The sequence below is a fragment of the Cyprinodon variegatus genome, unplaced genomic scaffold (assembly GCF_000732505.1).
Source record: "Cyprinodon variegatus isolate N-32 unplaced genomic scaffold, C_variegatus-1.0 Scaffold228, whole genome shotgun sequence".
Classification (NCBI taxonomy): domain Eukaryota; kingdom Metazoa; phylum Chordata; class Actinopteri; order Cyprinodontiformes; family Cyprinodontidae; genus Cyprinodon; species Cyprinodon variegatus.
In genome coordinates, this window is record NW_015150681.1 from 56,089 (window position 1) to 79,690 (window position 23,602).

Sequence of the window (23,602 nt, forward strand, 5' to 3'; positions counted from 1 at the left end):
ATCCATTGTTTTGACTGTTTTCTGTTATTTAAAGATATGCCTTTTTTATTTATTTATTTTTTTATTTGTTTTAATGCATCGTTTTTTGTGTTACGTCTATGTTCTGCACTTGGTTTCAGCTCTCGCTGTTTTTTAAAGCGCTTTATGGATAAAGTAGGTATGGTATGGTGTCCTATAAATAAACCTTTTTTTTCCTTTTAAGTATTTGAGGGTTTTATGTAATTCTTCCGGATATTTAAGCTATCTTTCATCTCAGCTTGTATAAATATTCGGCTGAATAGCCCAAGGGAGCACTAGATAAATCTTTTTAACTGATAATTTCGATTTAGTTACCATTGAACGTCTTATCGCACACTTCCCCCTCACTCTGTGTTCAAGACTCTGCTCTGAGGGGGGCGCTGCGTCTGCAGGACTGTATCTTCAACACAGGAGAGCACAATGTTTGCTCTCAGCTGAACGTGCACCAACACACACATAAAAACTAAGGCCCTCTTCCTCTGACACACACAGATGCACAGTTTCTTTCTCTGCAAATTTCCAACATTCGGTCTGTTGTTCAAATGCAGAGCTTAAAATAACGCTTCCTCACTTTCAGTCTCTCATACACAGATTCTCCTGGCACACACGCCTCAGTTGAATGGCTATGTGGGACAACAGCTCGGGGATAGAAAACTGATTCACTTTGAGTGGCATGTGGATATTTATAGCGCATGCATGTGTGACAGTAGGTGATAGTGCTGACTTCATAATAGTGGTAAAAATTGGCGCATGCATGTCTTCCTGCCTCCATACTTTCCCTGTGTGTTTGCTGTGAGTTTGTGTCACTGTGAATGAGACGGTGACAGACAGGTGATCAGCAGCGAGCATGCTCAGTCATCTATTGGTACCTGTGACGTCTCAGTCCTGGGTAACCATGGTAGCAGTGTGCTGAAGAGGCTATATTAGACTGCAGTGACCTGCAAGATGCTTCACTAATAGCTGATTTTACAATTCGGGCGCTTTTAGGTGCTTTCGTTCTGAAATATATGAGATTATTAGAGGCAATGTTTTTATACACCCCCGATATTATTACAGTGATTATGTAGGCAATATTTAATATGATGTTTGCTGAATTACAGATTAAAAATTCCATAGTTATTGCTGTAGTTTACATGATATAATTGCTGTTTTGCTGTAGTTCACATGATGTGCAATAGCTTCTTCTTATATCTCGAAAGTTTTGATGCCATTCAAATCTAAATGAATTGATTTGTCCTTATCTTTTCTTTTTCATTTCTTTGCAATCCAGAAAAGTCAATCTGTACTGACTGGATGATTTTATTGTATTTGGGCTCTTTTGATTCCCCAGGCTCCTTCTCCTTCAATACTAAATTAAAACTCTTTAGAAGCTCCATGCAATGACAGGGGACGGACGTAAACTCCCCTGTTCCTTTGTAACAATGTGATTTGATCTAGTACTATATGAGTCACCATGTTTTAAAGTTAACGAGCAAGAGTAGGGAGAAAGTTGGGGAACTTAAGGTCTATTTCTTTACCATAACATTTAAATAGGTTGCATATCTCTTATAACACTTGCTGACTTTCAATGCAGAAAATTTAGAAATTGCCTTCGTTGATCACACTTTTGTACCTGTGTAAAACATGAGAGAACCCATCCTTGACATATAAGTATAAAAAACCTAAATAGTCAGAGGGCAGCACTATATGCAACTGCAACTGAGTAATTTTTCAGAGTTAAAAGTATTTTCATCAAGAAGAACTTTTAAATTTAAAGGAATTAAAATTTGCATGTTTTACTCTTTTTAGAGAGGAAACAAATATCTGTTTCTGAGTAGAAATGTCTTCAATTTAAGTGCTCAGGAAAAAAATAATCCCTTCTTTTTTTCCAACAATCAACCTCTTCTAATTTAACATCAGTTTTTTTTTTTATCATATTATAAGAGAGCCAGACAAGCACCATCTGTAAGGTTATGCATAGGCTGAGCTGCAGTGAGACAAGAGCACATGGTCAACTGCAAGGTGCCTCAGGTCATGTGTCTGCTTAATCAAACAAAGGTTCATAAAGAGGAAACATGGTTATTTGCAGTGTTTTGTCTCCTCCAAAAAATATGTTTATTATGTATGAAGTTAAGGTGAACGAAGATCCTTCCTTCCTTCCTTCCTTCCTTGCTTCCTTCCTTCTTTTTATACTCCCTCCCCCCTTCCTCCTTTCAGTTTTCCTCCCTCCCTTTGTCCTTCCTTCTTTCCTTCCCTCCCTCCTTCCTTTCTTTCTTCATTCCCTCCTTCCTTCTTTCCTTCCCTCCTTACTTTCTTGCTTCTTCTCCTCTCCCTCCTTCTCACCCTCCCTTGTAATAGAAATATATTTATAATTATGAAGTTAAGTTGAACACTGATTCCTCCAGTTCATCGGTCAGTGTTGATATCCTTTCCTATGAATCAGTACCGATGAAGCAGCCCTCTGCCTTAAAAAGGTTGGTGACCCCTGCTGTAGAGTCAGAAATGTTGGGCCAGGTTTGTTATAATAGTCTATTTGAACATTGCAGGGTCTGACCTTTGGATGATCTTGGAGATGTCAACTACTGTAGAGTTTGCTAACTGACCTAAATGTTTTCTATGTCTAAATACTATTCACATTCTTTGCAAAAGGGCGTTACAGCCATTACAGAAGAGATGGACATACAGTAATCTGTTGCTGTTGCTAATACATGACAAAGCAGGGAACCCTCCTGTTGTGTCACTATCTGACACACTGGTGGCTTCACCAATTATCAATTTATTAGGAGTTGGGAGTAAGACTGCCTTGGATTAAAGGCAGTTTGTTCAACTTTTCTTCTTAAATGCAATGGAAGCAGCACTGGTGTACTGTTATCTTTCAAACTTTAAAGGCTTTTATGTTTTTGCTTATAGAAAAAAAAAACAAGCATTAGGAATATGGTATCAGAAATTCAAAATACCACAGACCTCCAATGCTGACTGTTAATAATTATGTTGTGCCTATGTTAGCAGCAACAATAGGAAGATGAGATGCTTGCCTCAGGGACACAGGCTGGTATGATCCAAGTCATTTGCTGTAAATTGGGTTATTATATGAAATAAGGTGTTTTTTAGCTATTGAGAAGTTTACTTTTCTTTTACTTTCTGTGGTGGCTTTAGTTTTTTTGGGACCTCTTTATCATTTTATTTGGTGATTTATCACATCCTTATGTAAACAAACAATGAATGCCTGTGGCTGTACCCAGTCGCTGCATTCAAATCTAATAAGGTTGAGCTGAAAATAATATTCTTTATGTACTCGCTGAAAAACAGGACTGATAAATTGATCACAAGTAGTTTTACTGAATAACATAGCCATTACTTTGATGCAGCTTCAAGCACCAAAAAAAAAAAACCTCATCACTAAATATTGCTGCTCTGTGGCTGAGCATCTATACTTCTTTTCCTCTCTGCAACTAACAGAACATACTGTTTACACCTGCAAGTGTGCATAAAGTTTGGATATCAGTGCAATAAGGAATTGTTTTTTAAATATCTAAACTATAACTGTTATCACTACTGAAAATGGAGACGTGACAGGTTCTCCTTGGTTCTTGTATACCCAAACAACTCTTTAGAGTTTGAGCAAAACCCAGCAGCACAGTTTTACTGTATTCCTGAAAAATACTGTAATGAAACTAGCCAGCAGAAATGAATGCTGATGGTGAAAGTTGGTGAAAAATATAACTACTCCACACATCCACTCATGTTAATAATCTGTGTCTAACTCCTTGAAGCCTATAGGATTTAATATATGTCAGTTTTGAGCTTTTCATGCTTATTAATGTTTGTTTTGTGGACCTGTAGAACCTGGAGACTAAATAGTACATTGGCTCTGCTTCTAATACATCTGAAATAGCGAACTTGCATACACCAACTCATTTTATCTCAATTTGTGTTTAAGTTTTTGAGGACCCAAATGCAGAGATGAGGGAGGCAGAGATAATTTCTTGTAGGTTTAATGTCCAAATGCAGCAACTGAAGCAAAAATCCAAAATAATAAATACAGAAATCTCAAAATCTAGGAGACATCCAGGAAAACACACGCGAGGAACCAGTTAACAGTGACTGAACCTGAGGTGTATAAATAGGTGAGTGAACAAAGACCAGGCTAATCAGCAGACTGGGAGCAGGTGTGGACAGAGGAGTCTAGAAGGGAGCTAGGGAAAAAAGAGACTGACATAAGAGGGCAACAGAAGGCAAACAAGAAATACCTAAGATCTCAAATACAATCAAAAATAAGTAGGATAACACAAAAAGGAAATTAATCCAATAAACTAGAAAACACAGAAAAACATGATCAAAGTATAACTGAAAGCTCAAAAAAGAAAACTTAAACAGAACCAAAAAGTGCCGAGTCATGACACATTTCTCTCTATAATTTATAGAAAAAAGGTGAAAGTATTGATCTGCACCTTTGCTGTGTTTTTTTTCTTAAATAAACATATCTGATTTTTGGTCTTTTCTGCTGTGTTAAAGTCAGTGTTTTCTCTTCCCTCATGGTCTTATTATCTGTTTTCCTCCAACTGGTTTCTTTGTTCTTAGCATGTGCCTGTCAATGCCCTGTTGAACCTTCAGTCTTTCGCCACTGCAGATCATGACAGTGACACAAAAACATGATGAGGTGCAGAGTTAATGTTACTCTGTATCATATTAAACTGCTTACATGTGAGAAGAAACTTCAATAACATGGAGTCCCAATTAACACGAAGTAACTGGTGTAAAACGAGAGCAAAGATGGAGACCTGAAATAATCAACAGAGTTAAACAGAAGAGAAAAATAACGGGGTAAAAATTCCAAAAATAACTGCAGAGAAGAAAGAATTTGACTTTCAACATTAGTCTCTTCTTGCTTTTCCCATTATTACTCTGTCTAGATAATAAATATTTTTCCCTCTTCATCCACCCATCCGTCCTCCTCTCTGCTTCTCCCTTTCATTCTGATCGGTCCATAAACAGTGATTGATCAGCAGCAGTAGGAGCTCACTGATCATCACCTCCTCCGTCCCTTTTTCTCTTTCCCTTCATTACCTTCTCTTCTCTCCTCCATTACCTTTCCTCCTCATCATTTATCTTCTCCCTGCTCCTCTCCTCCCTGTCTCTCCTGCTCTTATGTTGCTTTATTACCTTTTTGTTGGCAATGGTACTTTTTTTTTCTTTCCATACCTTGAAATTACCTCTTTTCCTATTTGTGTTCCTGGTTTCTACTTATTTCTTATTGCTTTTCTGTATTTTTTCTGCAAACTCACCCTAAAATAATTGACTTCTGTTTTATTGATTCATTTATTTATCTATTTTTTTCTATAATCTTTTTGCTGCTGTAAACACCAGAATTTCCCCATTGTGGGACAATATTCTATTCTATTCTGTTCTATTATAGTGCCCTCCTTGTGAAAGTGTTCATAACTCCACATTTTGTGACAACCACAAACTTTAGTAAAATATTTTGTAGTTGTCATTTGCATTAGCTTTAGTTCAGTTGACTCAATAAATACTCAAATAATTTAAAGGCAAATTAAATGATATTGTAAGTCATAGAATAGGTGTTTATGTAAGGATTTGTAGACACTGATTAGTGTAGGCAGGGTGAACCTCTTGTTGTGATGCGTCTTGCAGCTGATTTGGAGAAGCCCCTGTCTGAAGACAAACTGGTATTTTACAACAGTCTGATCAAGAGGAATCTTATGGTCTAACAAAATGATCAATCTTCATGAAAAATGATTCTTTGTTAAGTAATCTCCACTTTCTAAAGGAGTTCCAAGAACAGAGCCAACCTTTTTTTATGAGCTTATTGAGCTTCTTTAAGTCATTTGCTTTGATGCCGTTACCCAGCAATTGGAGGAAGAGATCACTCTCTCCACAACAGATTTGCAAAAGATATGCAGCATCTTCCTGCAAAGAGTAAGGGACCTAAGCTTCCTGAAGAAGAACAGTCTGTTCCTTTTCATAGACGGCTTCACATTTGCAGCTCCGTTCTATTCTGATGTCCAAGAGAACACAGAGGTATTTATACTCCTCTTCCACCTCCCTGGCTTCGTATATAAAGGTAAAAGTTTTCATTTTCCCCTGAAATCTACGGTCATCTCTCTTGGTTTAATCACATTCAGAGTAAAATGATTGCTTCCAAACCATTTTGTTCACTAGCTCCCTGTGATCAGGGTCTTGTCTACCTCTGCTGAGCCCAACAACTGCAGAGGCCTCCGAGTATTTCTACAGATCGCAGAGGTCGATTTGTGCAATGGAACTCAGTGGTGTACAGTGTGAATAGAAATAGTGAGAGTACGGTTTCATAGCACAAAATTTAATTCAATACTTTATAGAATCGGTTTTGCTTCTGCAATTATATCTGTAGACATTTTTCTGTGAGCTTGGCACGTCTATGGACTATATATGTATATATATATATATGCAACAACCCACCAGTTACAAAACAAACCTTTACCATTTGAACAACTGTAACTCCCAGTGGAAACATTAGGGTGATGACGAAGAGGCCGTTTAAAGACTAAGCTCATCACAAAGCCAAATCAGTGATAAAAATGGAAAAGCTGTGAACCAGACTTTAAAATATTTCAGTTTTTCCACTAAATATTGAAAAAAGGCATTAAAGATTTATTATTTTCCTGAAATGTTTTCCCTAAATCATTTTCAACTTTTAGAAGATGCCTCTGCCTGTTTACTAAGATCAAGTCAGACAGTAATGGATTCTCCAAACTTATTAGGGGTAGTTTGTTTACAAGTGGCTGCAAAACAGGGGCGTTTAAGAAGAGGGGATGAATATAAATGCATGGCACACCTCAGATATTTTTATTTGCATTAAATATCCCTCTTTTTTCAGTTATGTCTTAATTTCCATTAGTCTGTTGCATTGAAGCAAAATAATGTAGAATACGTTTCATCTGGTTTTCCAAACCTCTGTTTTACATTCTTGGTTTTCTTTCAGTATCATTGAGTCCTTGCTATCCACCACACATTTTTTTTTTACTTTTTCTTTCCTTTTTTGTGATTAATATTCTGACCACAGCACTTATCTTACTTTTCCCTGTTTCCCACATTCCTCTTACTGTTTAATCTTTCTCCTCCTGCTCCACCTCCTCTGTATCTCCTCTATTTCCACGCCTTTTTCTCTCCTTCTACCTCGTTTTCTCCTTGAGATCATCACACAGCAGATATTTTGTTATTCCTGACTGATGGATGCATCAGCGAGAGGAGGAAGGCGGAGCAGCACAGAGATAAAAGATCGAGCCTGGGCCCTTGAGTGAAATGATAAAAATCACCTGTTTCACACATGCACAAAGACATGCGCACACTTCCCAATTAAACACCTCAGTGCTTGGAATGATCGTATCTGATGTGCAGCTTGGACGCTTTAGCAGCAGCAATCAGCATTTTTCCTACACACACATGTTAATGCAGCATTTCACTCACTCAAATAAACTTGAACGTTTTCTCATCTCTTTCTATCTTCCATTGTTTGCACCACTTTTCCACTCATTCTCCTGCTCTTTGTCTCCTTTTTGTTTGTTCATTTTTTAGCTTCTCTTTTTTTGTTCTTCATCTTATCCCAAGGCATTATAAATACATTGTTCCTTTTCCCTTTTTTCCTTTCAGCTCATTTTTCCTCTTCCTCCTCCTTCTTTAAGTTTTTTTTCCTGCTCTGCATCTCTTCCTCTGCCTTTTTATTTTGCGTTCCTCTCGCCGCACTCTCCTCACATAATCTCACATCCTCCTCTCTGCTTGCTTCGTTTTTCAGTGTGACAGTCTAAGTAGGTCGGCTGTGACAGCTGAGCTCCTTGCAGACTGAGAGAAGACGTTATTTCTGCTCTGTGTGGGTTTTTCCAAACATTCGATGAATGGTTTGCGGCTCAATCTTGTTGCAGGTTTGGGAAGTCACTGTGCGAACACCAGCACCCCGTTGAAGCAGGCATCAAATCTATCTCTGAGTTGTGGTCTCTGGCTTCAAGTCATTGAGAATCACATCTCTGCATGCTTGCTCATCCATTTGAACAAACAGGGTTTTGGAGTTAGTTTTTTTTCTTTAGCTGAAGTGTCCGTCTGATAGTATTTCATCACTTCAACTCATAGAAAACCAGAACAAGAAAACAGTTATAACGCGACTCTGGTGGCAAAAGCTGAGATGATCAGTCGGTGATTATTCTCAGAGCATAAATTTGGAACAAATCAGAATTTGTTCATCTCATTCATTTCCATGCATTTTTGACACATGTAGATACCAGATACTTTGACTGCATTCCTTAACTTCTTGTATTGACTGTAACTGTATAGAAGTATGCACAATGGCTGACACTGGTAGGTCTGGTGGCTTTATAAGATAGTTATCACCCTCTGCATTGGTGAGGATCCTAAAGTTAAGATTCAACTTGTTGCCTCGGATTTTGTGGCCCTTCAGGTTTTTGATGCATGCAAAGAATCTGCATTCATTTTGATCATGACCACAATCTGAGGATAAACCAAAGAAGGCAACAGATGGTTAGCCTTGTCAGCCTGACTAATTTACAGTGCATCCATTTCTGTTGTCATATTAGTCCAAAAAGGAGAGGGTATACCTTGATTTTAAAGGCAGGGCTAAATGATGTAACAGACTATAATCAGATCATGTTGAATAGAGACAAAGAAAAGCTCTTAGAACAGCCAGTTTTTGAAAATCTATCAGTAAAAATGTCTCTTTTGGGACACAATGAAGGGTATCAGTTAAACATTGGTCTGTAGCAGCTGCAATCTGAAATGTTATGGTTACAGAAAAGCATTGTTGCATAATAGGTCCTCTTTATGATTCTTTCAGTCTGATTTAAGCTGGAGAGCATTGGACCTTACCTTATTTAAGTCCAGCATAATTCAGTTCCAACTCCAAGATTTAGATGACATGTTTTTCATTTTCTTCCTGTAGCACATTAGACAAAACTATACTTTATATAAACTTTACTTTATATTTTTTTATATAATTCAGATTACTAAAATTATTTCGTCATGCTTGAGGATATAAGTATATTGTCAAAAGTACCTTTATATGCTTACAATATACATGAACTTAGTTTGATGAGATTGTTTCTTAATCTATAGGGTCCAATTTGTGAATAAACCCGGTTCCTAGCAAGAAAACCAGAATATCTCCATCTGCTCTTCTCTCTTTTCAAGGGTGTTACTTAAGCTTTTGGTTGGGACTTTGTGACAGCCAGTCAGGTTTCTCTACACCGAACTTTGTGAAAATGTATCCATGGGACTGATCGGATGTCCAAATGCATTAATTTGATTGCAATATAGTGTAAGCATATGAACAGATTATATATAAATAAGCTCAGATTATTTATTATGTCTTCCTAAATCTGGCCAGTTTCCAGAATTAATTTGCTTGTTTGTGCTATGCTCTACTGTGGAAGCAATGATTCTTATGGCTTTTTAATTACTTTTTTGAAAAGTTATTTACTTTGTTAATGCGAGTGATTTATAGGTATCATGTGTTGTTTGTTTTATCTTCCCTTCCGGTTTATATTCCCCAAGCTGAAATGTCAAGCCAGAGAAAGAGCTCTCCAAACCTCTATAGAGGCAAACACAGTATGGGATGTTCCATTTGTGATGCACTGCCTACGGTTGTTTATGTTTGCCACACCAGTTTTAGAAAAAGAACAAATGTACATCTTTACTGTATGCAGTCAAAGTATTTAGGAAAGGCAAAGCAAGTTTATTTATATAGCAGTACAAAGACTATTAAGAGTATATTACATTAATTAAACAATAAAATAAAAGGAAAATACAAGCAGAATAAAATAAATTGAAGATACAAGTAGGTAGTAAAACAGATAAAACAGTTGGACCACAATCTTAAACTTATAATACTTCAGTTAGCAGTTTAACGTCAATAGTCAAAGGCAGCTGTAAACAAATTGGTTTTAAACTTTGACAGAAAAAATATTCAGGCTTTCAGCATTTTTCCAGTCTTCTGGGAGTTTTTTCCAGATAAGTGAAGCATAGGAACTAAATGCTGCTTCTCAATTTTTGGTTGTATTTCTGGATGTACAGCGTAGGCTTAAAGAACTGGGTGCAGAGGTGGGAAATAACAAGTTACATTTACTCAGTTACGTTTACTGGAGTCACTTTTTGAGAAAACTTTAAGTCATTTTTCTTCATCATACAATTTACTTTTACTTGAGTAAAAATATAATGGGGTATCACTACTTCTACTTGAGTAAAATGCTGGCCTACCCTACCCATCATGAGTAAACGTCACTCAATGAAGAACAGGCTTGTTTTAAACAAAAAGGAACCAAAGAGACAAACACCTACAGTTAATGTTTGGTTTTGTGCTGCTGGTTCTTTAGTTTAATGTTATTTTTATTGGCTGTTCCTTCAATGTCATTTGGAGGTCAAGTAAAAAAACACTTTACTGTATCATGTTACAGGAAGTAAGTTACCATATTCTCACCTATGTACATAACATTCTATCAGTAATGACGTCAAATATTTCTTTAAAAAGAAAATCTTGTGTTTCTTCCAATTGAAAATATCGTTTGAAATAATTTATAAATGTTTTATCTCATTTTAAAAATGTGTAGATAATGTGTTTTGTTAATTTACATCATCTTCAATACATTAAATGAAATGTTATGAATGGTTACTTTGCACTTGAGTAGCTTTTTTTCCCCCAATGACTTTTTAACTCTTACTTGAATAATTTATTGTATGGCTACTTTTTACTTTGCCTTGAGTAAAAATATGCTGAAGTAGTGCTACTCTTACTGAGTATAACCCACCTGTGGTTGAATGGTCTGGGAGGTTGATACAATGACAACAAATCTGTTATGTATTGAGGTGCTGATCCATTCACTGATTTATAGACTAACAGAAGGATTTTAAAGTAAATTCTCTGAGCCATAGGGAGCCAGTGGAAGGACTTCAGAACCAGACAGAACCATGTGCTCTACTTTCTTAGTTCTAGTGAGAACACAGACAGCAGAGTTTTGGATCAGCTGCAGCTGTCTGATGGACTTTTTAGGCAAATATGTGGAGACCCTGTTGCAGTAATCAATTCTACTAAAGATAAATGCATTTAAATAAGTTTTTATTTTTAGATCCTGCTTAAACATTAGTCCTTTAATCCTGGAGATGTTTCTCAGGTGATAAAAGGCTGACTTAGTAGCTAATACACTATAGCTGTATTGATAGATCTGGGTGTTGCTAAATATTCTATGTGTTGTAATTGTTTGTAAAACAATTGTTTGTAAAACAATTACAGCTAAAGCTAAAGCTCCAAAGTCAGAGGTCTAACACTGTGTTGACTCTATATCTCCACCAAACAGAAATGGTTCATTTAGGGTATTTTGGCAATAATATCATAAACTATGGTTTTTCTTTTTTTTTTTTTTTTTTTTTTTTTTTTTGCCTAAGTATTGTGAAACTTTTAGATGTTTTGGTTTAATATTTACATGATTGTTCAGAATATTTTTATATTATTATAGAGAATGTTTTTTTTATTATTATTAGTTTATAATCTACTTGAACTGCAGAAGTAACTCCTTACAATTTTTTTGTTGAAAAAGCCCTGAATTTTCTTTTGCGAAAAGAAGCAAAAGGTAACACTGCAGACAGCTGGAGTCAAACAATCTTTTTGCTCCATTAAGAAAAATCCTTAAGATTAAATCTGCAGAAATCAGTAGTCCTTTTAAACTGAGAAAGCACACATGACTTTTGGGAAGCCTTTTGCTACCTGATACCATGACTCTTACTGTTTTATAATTCTGGAGCAAAGCTTATCTAACAGCGAGACGTTTTATGGTAGACAACAAGAAATTCTTCCTCCCAACCTGTTTTTAAGTTGTTCATACTTCTTACATCCGTGATTTTCTGTTATTCACAAGTAGTGACACAGTTATTCAGCATATCCCTATTTTGGTCAAAGCAGTAGATTGGCAAAGTGAATAAATATGTGGCATTATACGTATATGGTGGGGAGCCTACTGAATCTCATTTAGTGTCAGATAATAAACTGCTCATACTAAACAGCAGGGATGCAGATGATATCATATAAGATCTTTTAGACCAAGGTTTTCCAAACATTTCTGCCTGTGGCCCCAAAAATACCTACACTACAGAGAATTGACCCCCTAAAAAAGCATATTATTACATTTTACTCTATGCTTATTGATACAAATTATCAGCTGTAACACTGAAAAACTGAGTTTAAATCAGAACAATTGATGTGATTATTTTAAAAGATGCTTGAATTTTTCTGCCATCCTGCAGCAGCTCGTCACTGCAGCTGGCACAATGAGAGCAATATAAACAAACCCAAGCAGGAAAAGAGCCGACAGCTGAGCAACAAGGTGGAACTCCTAAACGTCTGACGCCGAGCAGAGCTGCTGCTTGGTGTCTCCATTCTTCACAGGTTTCCTGCCCTCACTGACCCGTTTCACACCACCCTTTCAAAAACATAACGCTTGCTGTCACTTTAAAGCTGCAGTAGGGTTTACTGGAATGTAGCCCGTTAGATGTTCCATGTGTGCATCTCGTGAGTTTAACCTTTTCTGTGATGCTTGAGTATAACGTCAGACGCAATATCTGTTTGCAGAAGCTGGTGAGATGCAAGTTTATTATGTAACCATATCAAGTACTGCACATACAGATGATTAGCTTCTGACCAATCCTGATAAGCCAGTCAAAAGCAGTATTTTTTATAAGAGCCTAAAGAAGGTGACTGTATGTCCACACACACACACAAAGACTTGCACAGAGGCCATAAATGTCACTGATTGCTGCTGTGGTAATGGGCAGGTTGAGTGTCTCTTCAGTCAGGCGATGACAGCAGACTGATCTGCAGGTCTTATGGAAATCTGCAGGGAGTTACTGAATCAAGCTAATGGATCGGTGGACTGTTCAAAACCCAGTGCTGTTTTATTGTGTTTAGGATAAAAACTTCTTCACTTGTTACCTTATTATTTTTTTTCATTAATGACAGATTTTAAATAATAGTCAGTAAGAGTAAAGAGAAAGGCATTTGAGATTATTTGCTTAAATGAACCAAAATACTTTTTTGAGCTATTTATCATGATGATAAACTATTCATCACAATTTTAACTGTTTTTTAAACTTAACATCCTCAAATTTGTCCAAATATTTAGAAAGTTATTGAGCTCTAGCATAAAAAACATGGAGTTAAAGTAAACGTTATTTTTTACATTTCTCTCTTTGAACAAGTGTTTATATTTTTTCCCAGATTCAGATTATATGAGAGGTGTCATGTCATTTTTTCTTTGTTATTCATTTAAAACCAGCCCCTCTTGTTGGATTTCAGGAAGTTTAAGAAAGAGATTTTCTTGAAACAAAATGGAAAGCAAATGAAATGGTAATAGAATTAATCAATCTACGGAGATAAAGAGTAACGGCGTATCAAAGCTGATTGGGCTAGATTTTTTTTCCTTGCAGTTTATATTCTGAGATACAAATTAAAACATCACATTCCCACCCCAGGATTAATGCATTAGTTTAAATTTGAATCGATGCAATTGCTGCATGTGTTATTTTCATAATCTTTTGAGGCACAATTTTTAGGCTTTGAAATTTCCTCTCAGAAATTATTTTAGTTAAGTTTCAGAGTTTAACTGGCAAGAACTATTTTTAAAATATATAAAAGAAGGCACATTTTAATGTCAGAGTTCAAAATACAATATCTAAATGATGATCAGATTTTTTCTAAGAGAAAAAATAAGTATTTAAAGAAAAGTTGGTTTGAATACTTTATAGTTTTTCCCTTAAAAAGATCTAATCATCAATTATCCTGTGGATACATCAATTATTCTGTATCCAAATTGTTCTGTGTGGATACAGAATAATTGTGAACTAAAAATGAAACCTTATGGGGCCAGAGGAGCCATTTGTTTCCTATGCCACACCAGTAGTGGTGGTGTACTGTAACACTGCTAGGAAAAAGAGCAGGCCAAAAACGATATACCCAGGAGTGCACAAGTGGAGCTAAATGTGTTTCTGTAAAATCCACAAAACAATTGAATAAAGCCTGAAAAAGGTCCTTAGCTGTAAATTTCACCAATGTTGTTTGCATTGGCTCATGTGTGTTAAGGGAATGGAGAGTCCTTTGCTGGCTCACATGTCGAATCCTGCCAGTTTGCAGCTTGTAAAGCGATAAACACAGGTGTCAAACTCTGGTCCTGAAGGGCAGGTATCCTGCAACTTTTACGTGTGTCCCCACTTCAACAAACCTAAATCAAATTATCAGGTCATCAGTAGAACTTTGCAGAACATGACAGCATTCTGTGGAGGTAATTAAGCTATTTGATGCAGGTGTATATGTTGGATCAGGGATCTATCTAAAGGTTGGACACCCCCAATCCAACCACGGTTTTTTAGATATGCCCAAACTGTGCTTCATCTAGAAAGCAGAAAAGTATTTCACAAACTTGTGATGGGCCCAATGGCATGTGCAAACCCTTAGTTTGCACATGCCATTGGGCCCATCAGCAAGACTTCTAATCCTGCCTACAATCTCTGCAGTTATGAGTGGGTTTGTAACTATGGTTGGGTGAAAGCTGCAGTTGTGTTTAGCACTGTAAGTGTTTGGTATGATGGAAAAAAGCCTCTATAAATGGATTTCATCTACTTATTTTATGATTTCTGTCTCTAATCAATGGTTCTTATGGTGGTTCGATGGAAACAAAAACCTTAGAAATTACTCTTTAAATACTTTTTAATTACACTGGACCTCATCACTCTTTCCCCGACCAGTGGTCCACCAGAAGTAAGCCAAAATAGATGAAAAAAACAATCGATGGTTAGTTTTTTCTATACTAAAGCAAAATGTTCCTAAATCAGGCCTGAAAATTAAATCTGAAGGTGGCTAAACTAATCACAGCGAGAAACGATGGCTATAGATCAGATGGCATAGTGGTCAGTGTGCTGCTTTAGGTAAAAGGGTCCGCTAAATGTTTTCTGAGTAGAAAGGATCTCTGCAAAAACTCAATAATATTAGCTTTTTTTTTTTACAAAGAAAATGTTTAATTCAGATTATAAACAGAACAAGAGAGCCTTGTATAACATTTCAGGTCAGAACGGACTGTGTCTTTGAAGCTGGCGTATGTCTATGATTGTATTGTATTGGAACAAATTTGATATATTGTGTATTTTCATATAAATGGAAATGTTACGGGTCTTTATTGTTTTATGGAGCGCCCTCAGATTAAATATTTTGTTTAATTGGCTCCATATAAATGAACTATATTGAAGAGAATTAAATTAATATAATGAATGGCAGCAGAAAATGCTTTAGGCTGAACGATTGAAAGAGCTGAGTAGACAGAGGGGCATGGGGACTGAATGGAGCAGTGTCAACACTGCTTGGGTAGCAGATTTACAGAGCTACAGATTCCATGGCAGCCGTGTTCCTCCTGCCTGTCTGTCTCCTTGTCTCCACTGCTGTGTGTTTCTGCTTGTACACACATTTAGAAATGATATGCTGCAAATTTCAGTGACTTGACCAAGTATAAATGTGCCTCTAGGCATATGAGTGTGGTGTGGGATCAAACTTTGTCACTTTTACAGCGGAGTATAGCTGACAGCGTATGGATCGTTGTTAGTGCATAAACTGCCCGGTTATTTTTACTCCTCCTTTTAAAATCTGCTAACAGAGCCAGATGTGCAGGATGTTCCTGTCATCCCACTTCCTCTCAGAGTTTTAGCTCTTCTCTTTAACACATCTCTCCTACGGTTCTAGACTACACTCCCATGATGCTTCAGTGGGCCTTATGTGACGTTATTGTGGGAAAGACCCAAAAAGAGACAAGGAGGATTGAGTGAAACTAAACTTTCTTAAGCTCACTGTCTTTTTTTTTAACATATCAGTATCAGTCTTATGAGTAAAACTGGGTTGATATTATAACAGGATTTTCACGTCCTTCTTGCTGCTGTTTGTGTATGTGTGACAGGAGTGCCAGGGTGGAGACAGGTAGTATTATATGCAGAGTTGGTCCAAAAAAGTAGGGAAAAAAAAATAACGAGAAAAAAAAAAAAGCCACTGGACTTATTTTCCAAGTTTAAAGATGTTTCGCTTCCCATTCAGGAAGATTTTTCAATTCAAAATGTCAGAAATAGCGTTGAGTTTAAGGCTTTATAGAGTGGACCAAAGCAAAGCCTTGTTTTGGCTTAGAAACATGCAAATTGAACCTGATGAGCGGGTCCACCCCTTTGGAATAGGGTTCATTTTGTTTCTTTGTTAGCCTGTATTACCCAAAGCCTGTCTATGTATCTGAAAGGGGGGTGGGAGTGGGGGGTCGGGGGGTCATTAAAAGGAATTGTTGGCCCAGCTGAAGAGGCAAGGTGCTCTGGTCCCCTGTAATGGGGTGGGGGTTGCAATGATAGCCGGAAGGAACCAACTCAATCGCTGAATTATAGGCTTTTGAAAGCTGAAATCTGAGTCCACCCTCTTGTTTAAGGTTGTTTTTTCTTTCTTAACATAGATGGCTTCAATCACTCCCCTCTCAAACCACCTATCCTCTCTGGCCAAATAGAAAAAGTACCACTTAACATAAGCCAAAACAAGGCTTGAAAAAGTTTTAATTGAAAAAGCTTCCTGAATGGAAAGAGAAACGTCTTCAAACTTTGCAACAAAGTCCAGTGGGTTGTTTTTTAACTTTTTTGGAATTACTATGACCTGGATGACTAAGAATCTTCACCAGAATGATGCAGAGTAGAATTGTGGGGGTTTCACCCAAGCAGTACAGTAAAGTGAGCTGTAGGGTCATTTGACAGGATAGGGAAATACACACTGCATTATAAAGTAGGCATGTGTCAGTGATTGGCTCTAGCTGGAATATTTGTATAGAGACAAAAACTTATCCTGATGAGGCAAAATGCAGGTAAGATGGTGGTCGGGACTCTAATAACAGGGATGGGTAAGTTATCTCCTTAGCCTATCAACCAGTTCGCAATCCTAGGAAACAGGCAGGGTGTTTTCCATAGAAATGCGTTGTTGAAACACATCTGCTGAAATGCTAGGTTTGGGTGAAGGGATAAACTGGGACCAGTTCACCATTTGCCTGCCCTCTGGTTTCTGCAGTGGAGGATTAGCGGATTTTCCACCATAATCAATGCCTCTCACTCCCTCTATCGGGGCTCTGAGGAGCTCCTTCAGAAGCAGGCTGCAGCTGTGGGAACTCCTAAACACATCTGCAGTCAAAAACAATTATTTAAGATTTAGAGAGGACTTCTCCATTGAAATTAGTTAAACTGACAATGCCCACATGCATGGCAATTAGATGTTGTAATACATTGTTAAAAGTGAAAAAAAAATTGCTATTTCACCTTGCTGATTCATGATCCTCCACGGACGGATTACTGCGGTCCTGGTCGCTGGATTGCCAACTTGAAGAGGGAGGATTTGCCATTGAACTTCTGGCCAGGGAAAAAACATGTAATATGTAGCCAACATTTGGAAAAATAATGTTTTCAAGATGACTTGGATAATAGCGCATTGTGACAAACACCAGATACAGTGCTGGGACTTGCTTAACAGCCGATACTGCACCGTTACATCATAAACCAATAGGTGGCAGTATTGTTCTTAACATGTCTCCAGTAAAGCACATTCAAATAAAAATACTCTTAATTAAAAACACTTATTTATTACATACTGTTCAATTATTGAACAGTATATTGAACAGTTATATTTAGAGTTATATTTAGAGAGAAAAGAAAAATTTTTACCTTAAAAAGACATTGTTTTTGTTTTTGTTTTTTAGTATAGTTTTTGCTTAAATCCTGGTTGTTGGCATGTTTTAATGTCTGTATGCGCTAGTAAACAATTTGATTACGGTAGATTACCAAATGTTTTGACTATTATTTCAATAATCAGTTAAACACGTCTTATTGTTTCAGCCCTACATTTGACATGTAGTTTATCATCTATAATTTAAATGAAAGACAAGCAAGTCAGTCAAGAAATGCATTTTGTTTTAATTTCAGTGTTCAGTTTTTTTTATGATTCATCGTCCGACATCTTTACTTGATAATAATTGCCCACAATCCCTTGCAAAACCTGTTTAAATGGATGTTTTATTATCGGAAATAAGGTCTAACCACAGATTATGATGGCACCATCGCCGTGTATCACTGTGGTTATGGTGTCCTTTGGAAATGTTTTTTTTTTTTTAAGAGTTTTGTGGTTTAAAGTTTAGGTTTGGTTTCATCAGATAGAGTTAGATGTTTTCTTTGGAAAATAAAATCACTGTTTTAGGCTCATACTCTTCTTCCAAAGATACACAGAAGATGTTTGTCACACGTCAAACACAACCAGCATGTGGTAAAAATATCTTCTGCTTTTTCAGTTATACTTTTTACTACTTTGTTTCTTCTCTCATATGTTTATAGGTGATCTTTCCTTTAGCTTTTACAGAAACCCAATTTGTTCCAACATTTGTCAAACTGACATCTATCTGTATTTACTAGTGAACTACAAATACTCCTTTGATATTTTTTTTCAATCTCCTGCCCTGGTTGATTTCTTTGGAAAATCAGAACCTTTTACTTAAGAGCAAGTAAAATTAAATAGGAAATATGAGGTACTACAGGACTAAAAAAAGAGCTTTAAAATTAGTTTGAGAGATCTCTTTATTTCCTCAAATAAACTTCGTAGATATTGTTTTGTGAAGAATATTTCTTTCTCATATTTACATAATACTTGGAGAGAATATGAAGCCTAACTTTGTTAAGAAAATAAAAAAATGCCAAAAAATATAAATAATGTAAAAGATAATATAGTTGATGAAATCTAGAAGGCATTCAGGTATGCCTTAAGGTAGTATAAGGAGTATCCTGTAGGTCACTGACTGATTAACAATAGAACTATATGGATGTTGGAATACAATACAGACCATTCCTTAGTGTAATGGCACACTATGAGACACAATGAGAAACATGCAGCTTCCAGTGGTTCAGACCTCTTGAATGGACCTTGATTTAGTAAAAAATCAGCTGGTGTTAGCATAGTACAGTATGCTGGCTATTTATTGGAAGCACTGGAAACCTGATGTTCTTAAGAAACAAATGCACCATCCTGTTTGCTCCCAATAGGTTGTATATTTAGCTCTTTTTGCTTATTATTTATCTGATGTCAGCTTTGATACAGTTGAGTTGAAAAGTCTGTTCCCCAAATACAAACTTACGGAAGAGAAAGGTTAGGATATTGGTTCTAGGAGTGGTCTGCATGTGTGCATGTGGTCTGCAACCAGGCTTGACCTGTCATCAACAAAGAAAGTGTCAGATTTCAATCAAGGGCTAGAGCAGAGAGCGACAAAGCTGTCACATGTCTTCAGACATTTTTAAAGTGCCAAACTAAACTGGATTATGAAGGGTCGACCAACATAAATGTCACCATTCCAAACTCCTGTCTCTTATCCTCAGATATGTCCACACGCTTTACCTGGGCGCCCAAAGCCGATGGCACAGCAACGGGCCCCGTCGTCACTTCCACTGGAGGCTGATGTTTGAGAGCGCCGACATTACCATGCTTCGCCTGCTGGAGGCCTTCCTGAAGTCCGCGCCGCAGCTCGTCCTCCAGCTTAGCATCATGATTCACGAGAATGAAGTCCTGCCATTGCAAGGTAAGAAAGAGACACTGATGTCTTTCACACTCTGGAAATGTTTCATGGATGGATGTCCTGTTTAGGAGATGGATGATCAGAGACAGAAAGTTTTACAGTGAACTTTAAACCTTTTAATGCTGTCAATCTTTGACTTGGTCATGATAACATTATGAAATATAGTGTTGTATTGTAGATTAAGAAAAAGAAATCATAGATTTTTAACTCTGTATTGTTGGTGAACATTTTCATTCTCCTCTAATCTCATTCTACCGATTTGCGCACCTGACTGTAGCATGCAGTTTAGGTGAGAGTCAAACTAGACCCATCATAACCAACACTGAGTTTGTCCTACCTGTGCAGCATAAAGACAGAAAAAAAAAAAAGTTAATTGATTAGTGAAACCTGGAAGGAACTGAATGTAAACCATTACATTAAGTCTATCCATCCATCTTTTCCCGCTTATTCCATCAGGGTTACAGTGCCCATCTCTAGCAGTATATGGGCGAGAGGTGGTGTACACCCTAGACAGGTTGCCAGTATGTCGCAGGGCAGCATAGAGACACACAAAGATGTACAACCATTCATGCACACACTCACACCTAAGGACAATTTACAGACGCCAATTGAACTAACAGTCATGTTTTTGGATTATGGGTGGAAGCCGGAGTACTCTGAGAGAACCCACGCATGCATAAGGAGAACATGCAAACTATACAGAAAGACCCCAGGCCGGGAATCAAACCCCAAACCCTCTTGCTGAAATCCTTTATGTTAACCATTTCTCTGTTTTTGTGACAGAATGTTATGTTCTAATGAAATAATTGGCAGTTTTTGTCCTGGTTTGTGTAAAAAGGCTTAATACTGAGCACCATACATTTGAATATTTGATGCTGTCCTAACCTGCATACTGATGACAGCTGCACAAATCAGTAAAATGGGATTACCAGAGGATGAAATTGGCCCAGCAACAATAAAGAGATAAAAATCTGTTTGTTTTTTTTTATTTACAATGCAAAGCAGTATTTCAATGGTAACATTAACTTTACTATAACTAGGCCTAATGACTGATTTAATCCATCAGGGTCACTGGGGGCTGGTGCCTGTGTCCTGCAGTCTATGGGGAAAGTAACACTCTGGAGAGGTTGCTAGCCCATCGCAGGAGTGCATTAATATTTAATAAACTTTAGGATAATCTATTTAATATCAGCTCTGGTCATGGACATTATGGTCCACATTTCTGGTCCAATACTGATCTGAACCCACCCAGACCTGCACGATTAAGCTGAAATGTTCTGGTTGTGTCTGATTCCAACGTATCTTATTTTCATGTTTCCTAAAGTGTTCCAAGCTTCCCTTATCCCACCTATTTGAATGCAAGCTATTCAGAATAACATCATTTTTGCAAAATAAAATAAAAAAAAATCAATAAATAAAATGTATTTACTGATGCATGTAAATTAAAATGGATGTTTTCAAAGAGAGCTTATTTGGGTTCTACAATCCCAAAAAAATTTATATAAAAATAAGATAGATTGATAGATTTTTTTGTGACTTTTTTCATTAAAATCAGCACAATTAAATTCTCTGAATAGTGGAACAATCCATAAACAGAATAAAAAGAGAGTTTTTGTACTAAAATGGTTGCCTGCTGAACAGTTTACTGCATTGGTGCCTTGTGGTGTGGAAGAGAGCCCATTGCTGTTCTGAAGTTGCCTTCATATCATCCTTCAGCTCATTGTTGGTCTTTCATCTTCCTCTAGACAACAGCTGTAGATTGTCCGTGGGATTTAGGACAGGTAAGTCTGATAGCTGTGGACTTTATCAAACATGATGGACTAACACCAGCAGATGACCTGACTCCTGATATCATCACTAACCGGAAACGTCCCTCTGATGGATTTTGTTTTACTAATCTTCAGTGTTGTAGTTATTATGATGTTTGCCTTTTTTAACCAAACATCTTCCCTCCACTTAGATTTTTCTGACATTAAACAGCTTGTGAACAACAAGCTTCTTCAACAATATTCTATAGTTGTTTACCCTCTTGCTGGAGGTCACCAGTGACAGTCTGCTGGACATCTGTCGAGTCAGCAGCCTTCCCCATGATGTGCAGTCCATAACATCACATGTTTCTATATATAATCTTGGTATCTTGTATGCGTATGCTCGTGCAGAAGGCAGGTATCGGTAGCAGAGTATGCCTTATTCATGCCGGTCTTACAAGAGCCAGATTGGTCTTTGATGAATAAAACAAAACAATGCTCCCATCTCTGGCTTCACACTCACACACCTGGCGGCAGCAGAAGAAAGGCACTCAAATCAGAGCAGGTACACATAAAACCTACAAAAATGCAAGCAGATAAACAGAGACATGCACAAACACATTCATGTGCACACAGACATATTAAAGTGTAATTCTTGGACATACGGTTGTATACCGGTACCTAAAGCTTTCCTGTAACACAGACAGGGAACTGGTATAACCTAGAAAATAGTGCAATGATTAACCAGCAAAAACTGCAGCTCACATTCCGAATGTATCAGTAAAAACATACTTCTGGGGCATGCAGGTGGTGCAGTGTTTAGTGCGCACGACCCATGTACTGAGGCCTTAGTCCTTGACGCGGCCGACCCATGCTTGCATCGGACCTGTGGTCCTTTGCTGCATGTCTCTCCCCCTCTCTCATACCCCCGTTACTGTCAGAAAAACGAGCCACTAGTGCTTAAATAAACAACAAAAAAAAACATATATTCTATCTACAATAGGGTTATTAGGATTCAAAGCATTAAATTGACCACTAATTCTGAGAAAATAATTGGCTGTTAAAATCATTTTCAAAACTTTTGAAATTATGTTTGAGACAACATGGTTTTGTATTCATCAATGTATTTATTTATTTACCAACAAAGGCTTTGATTTGAAGTCACACACAAAATTAAAGTGGAAAAGCACACTAGGCATTCGGAGGAACCCAGGGACAACCACTCCAGCATATGGTCTCACAAGGGGTCTGAGGATCTCATCTCGGTATCTATTGGGAGTCCTGCTACCTCTGAGGATTACATGGAGGGCTGTGTAGCCCTTCAAAGAAATGCCACCTCACGCCATTATTGACCCACTGCCAAACTGGTCAAGCTGAAGGATGTTGCAGGCAGCAGATCGCTCTCAGCAGTGTCTCCAGACTCTTGCACGTCAGTCAAATGTGCTCAGTGTGAACCAGCTTTCATCTATGAAGAGCACAAGTCACCAGTTTGCCAGTCCTGGTGTTTGCCAGTCCTGGTGTTTGCCAGTCCTGGTGTTTTCTGACAAATGCCAAGCGTCCTGCACGCTGTTGGGCTGTGAGCACAACCCCCATCTATAGATGTTGGACTATCCTCTGAGCGTTTGTGCAGACACATGCAGATTGGTGGCCTGCTGTAGGCTATGTTGCAGGGCTCTGGCAGTGCTCCTCCTGTTCCTCCTTGCACAAAGGCCGAGGCAGCAGACCTGCTTCTGGGTTGTGGACCTCCTACAGCCTCCTCCACACCTGCTGAATGACTCCTTTATTGAGTGTGTCTTGCTAATTGCAAATAACTGAATGTGAAATTGTTTATAAATCAGTGTTGCTTCCTAAGTGGACTGTTTGATTTCACAGGAGTTTGATTTGATTGAAGTTGATTGAAGAAGTATTGTTTTTGAATGTGCTCCCTTAATTTTTTTAGCAGCGTCTTATTATATATAAAACCAACAAGAAGAAGGGAATTTAGCCCCACAGTGGAGTTTGTAGCTTTGCAGAAAAAAGGCCCTGAGGTCAAACCAATTGTTGGTTATTTTCGGGTAGTTTGGATGTTGTCCCCCTACATTTATGGACTCTCTTCAGCTACTCCAGCTTTCTCCCACAGTCCAAAAACTATGAGGTTGGTTGATCTCTAAAAGCCCTTAGGTGTGTGTGTGTATATATATATATATATATATATATATATATATA

At 37.5% G+C, this 23,602-nt stretch overlaps 1 protein-coding gene across 1 annotated transcript in view; it reads left to right on the forward strand.

The window, feature by feature from the left end:
* The window catches only part of LOC107088726 (XK-related protein 7-like), an 84,252-nt gene that overhangs the window by 51,012 nt on the left and 9,638 nt on the right, over nucleotides 1–23,602 (forward strand). Inside the window, exon 2 of the mRNA XM_015381079.1 lies at nucleotides 19,453–19,652. Coding sequence (XP_015236565.1) covers nucleotides 19,453–19,652 — 200 coding nt within the window. The remainder of the gene's footprint in view (nucleotides 1–19,452; nucleotides 19,653–23,602) is intronic.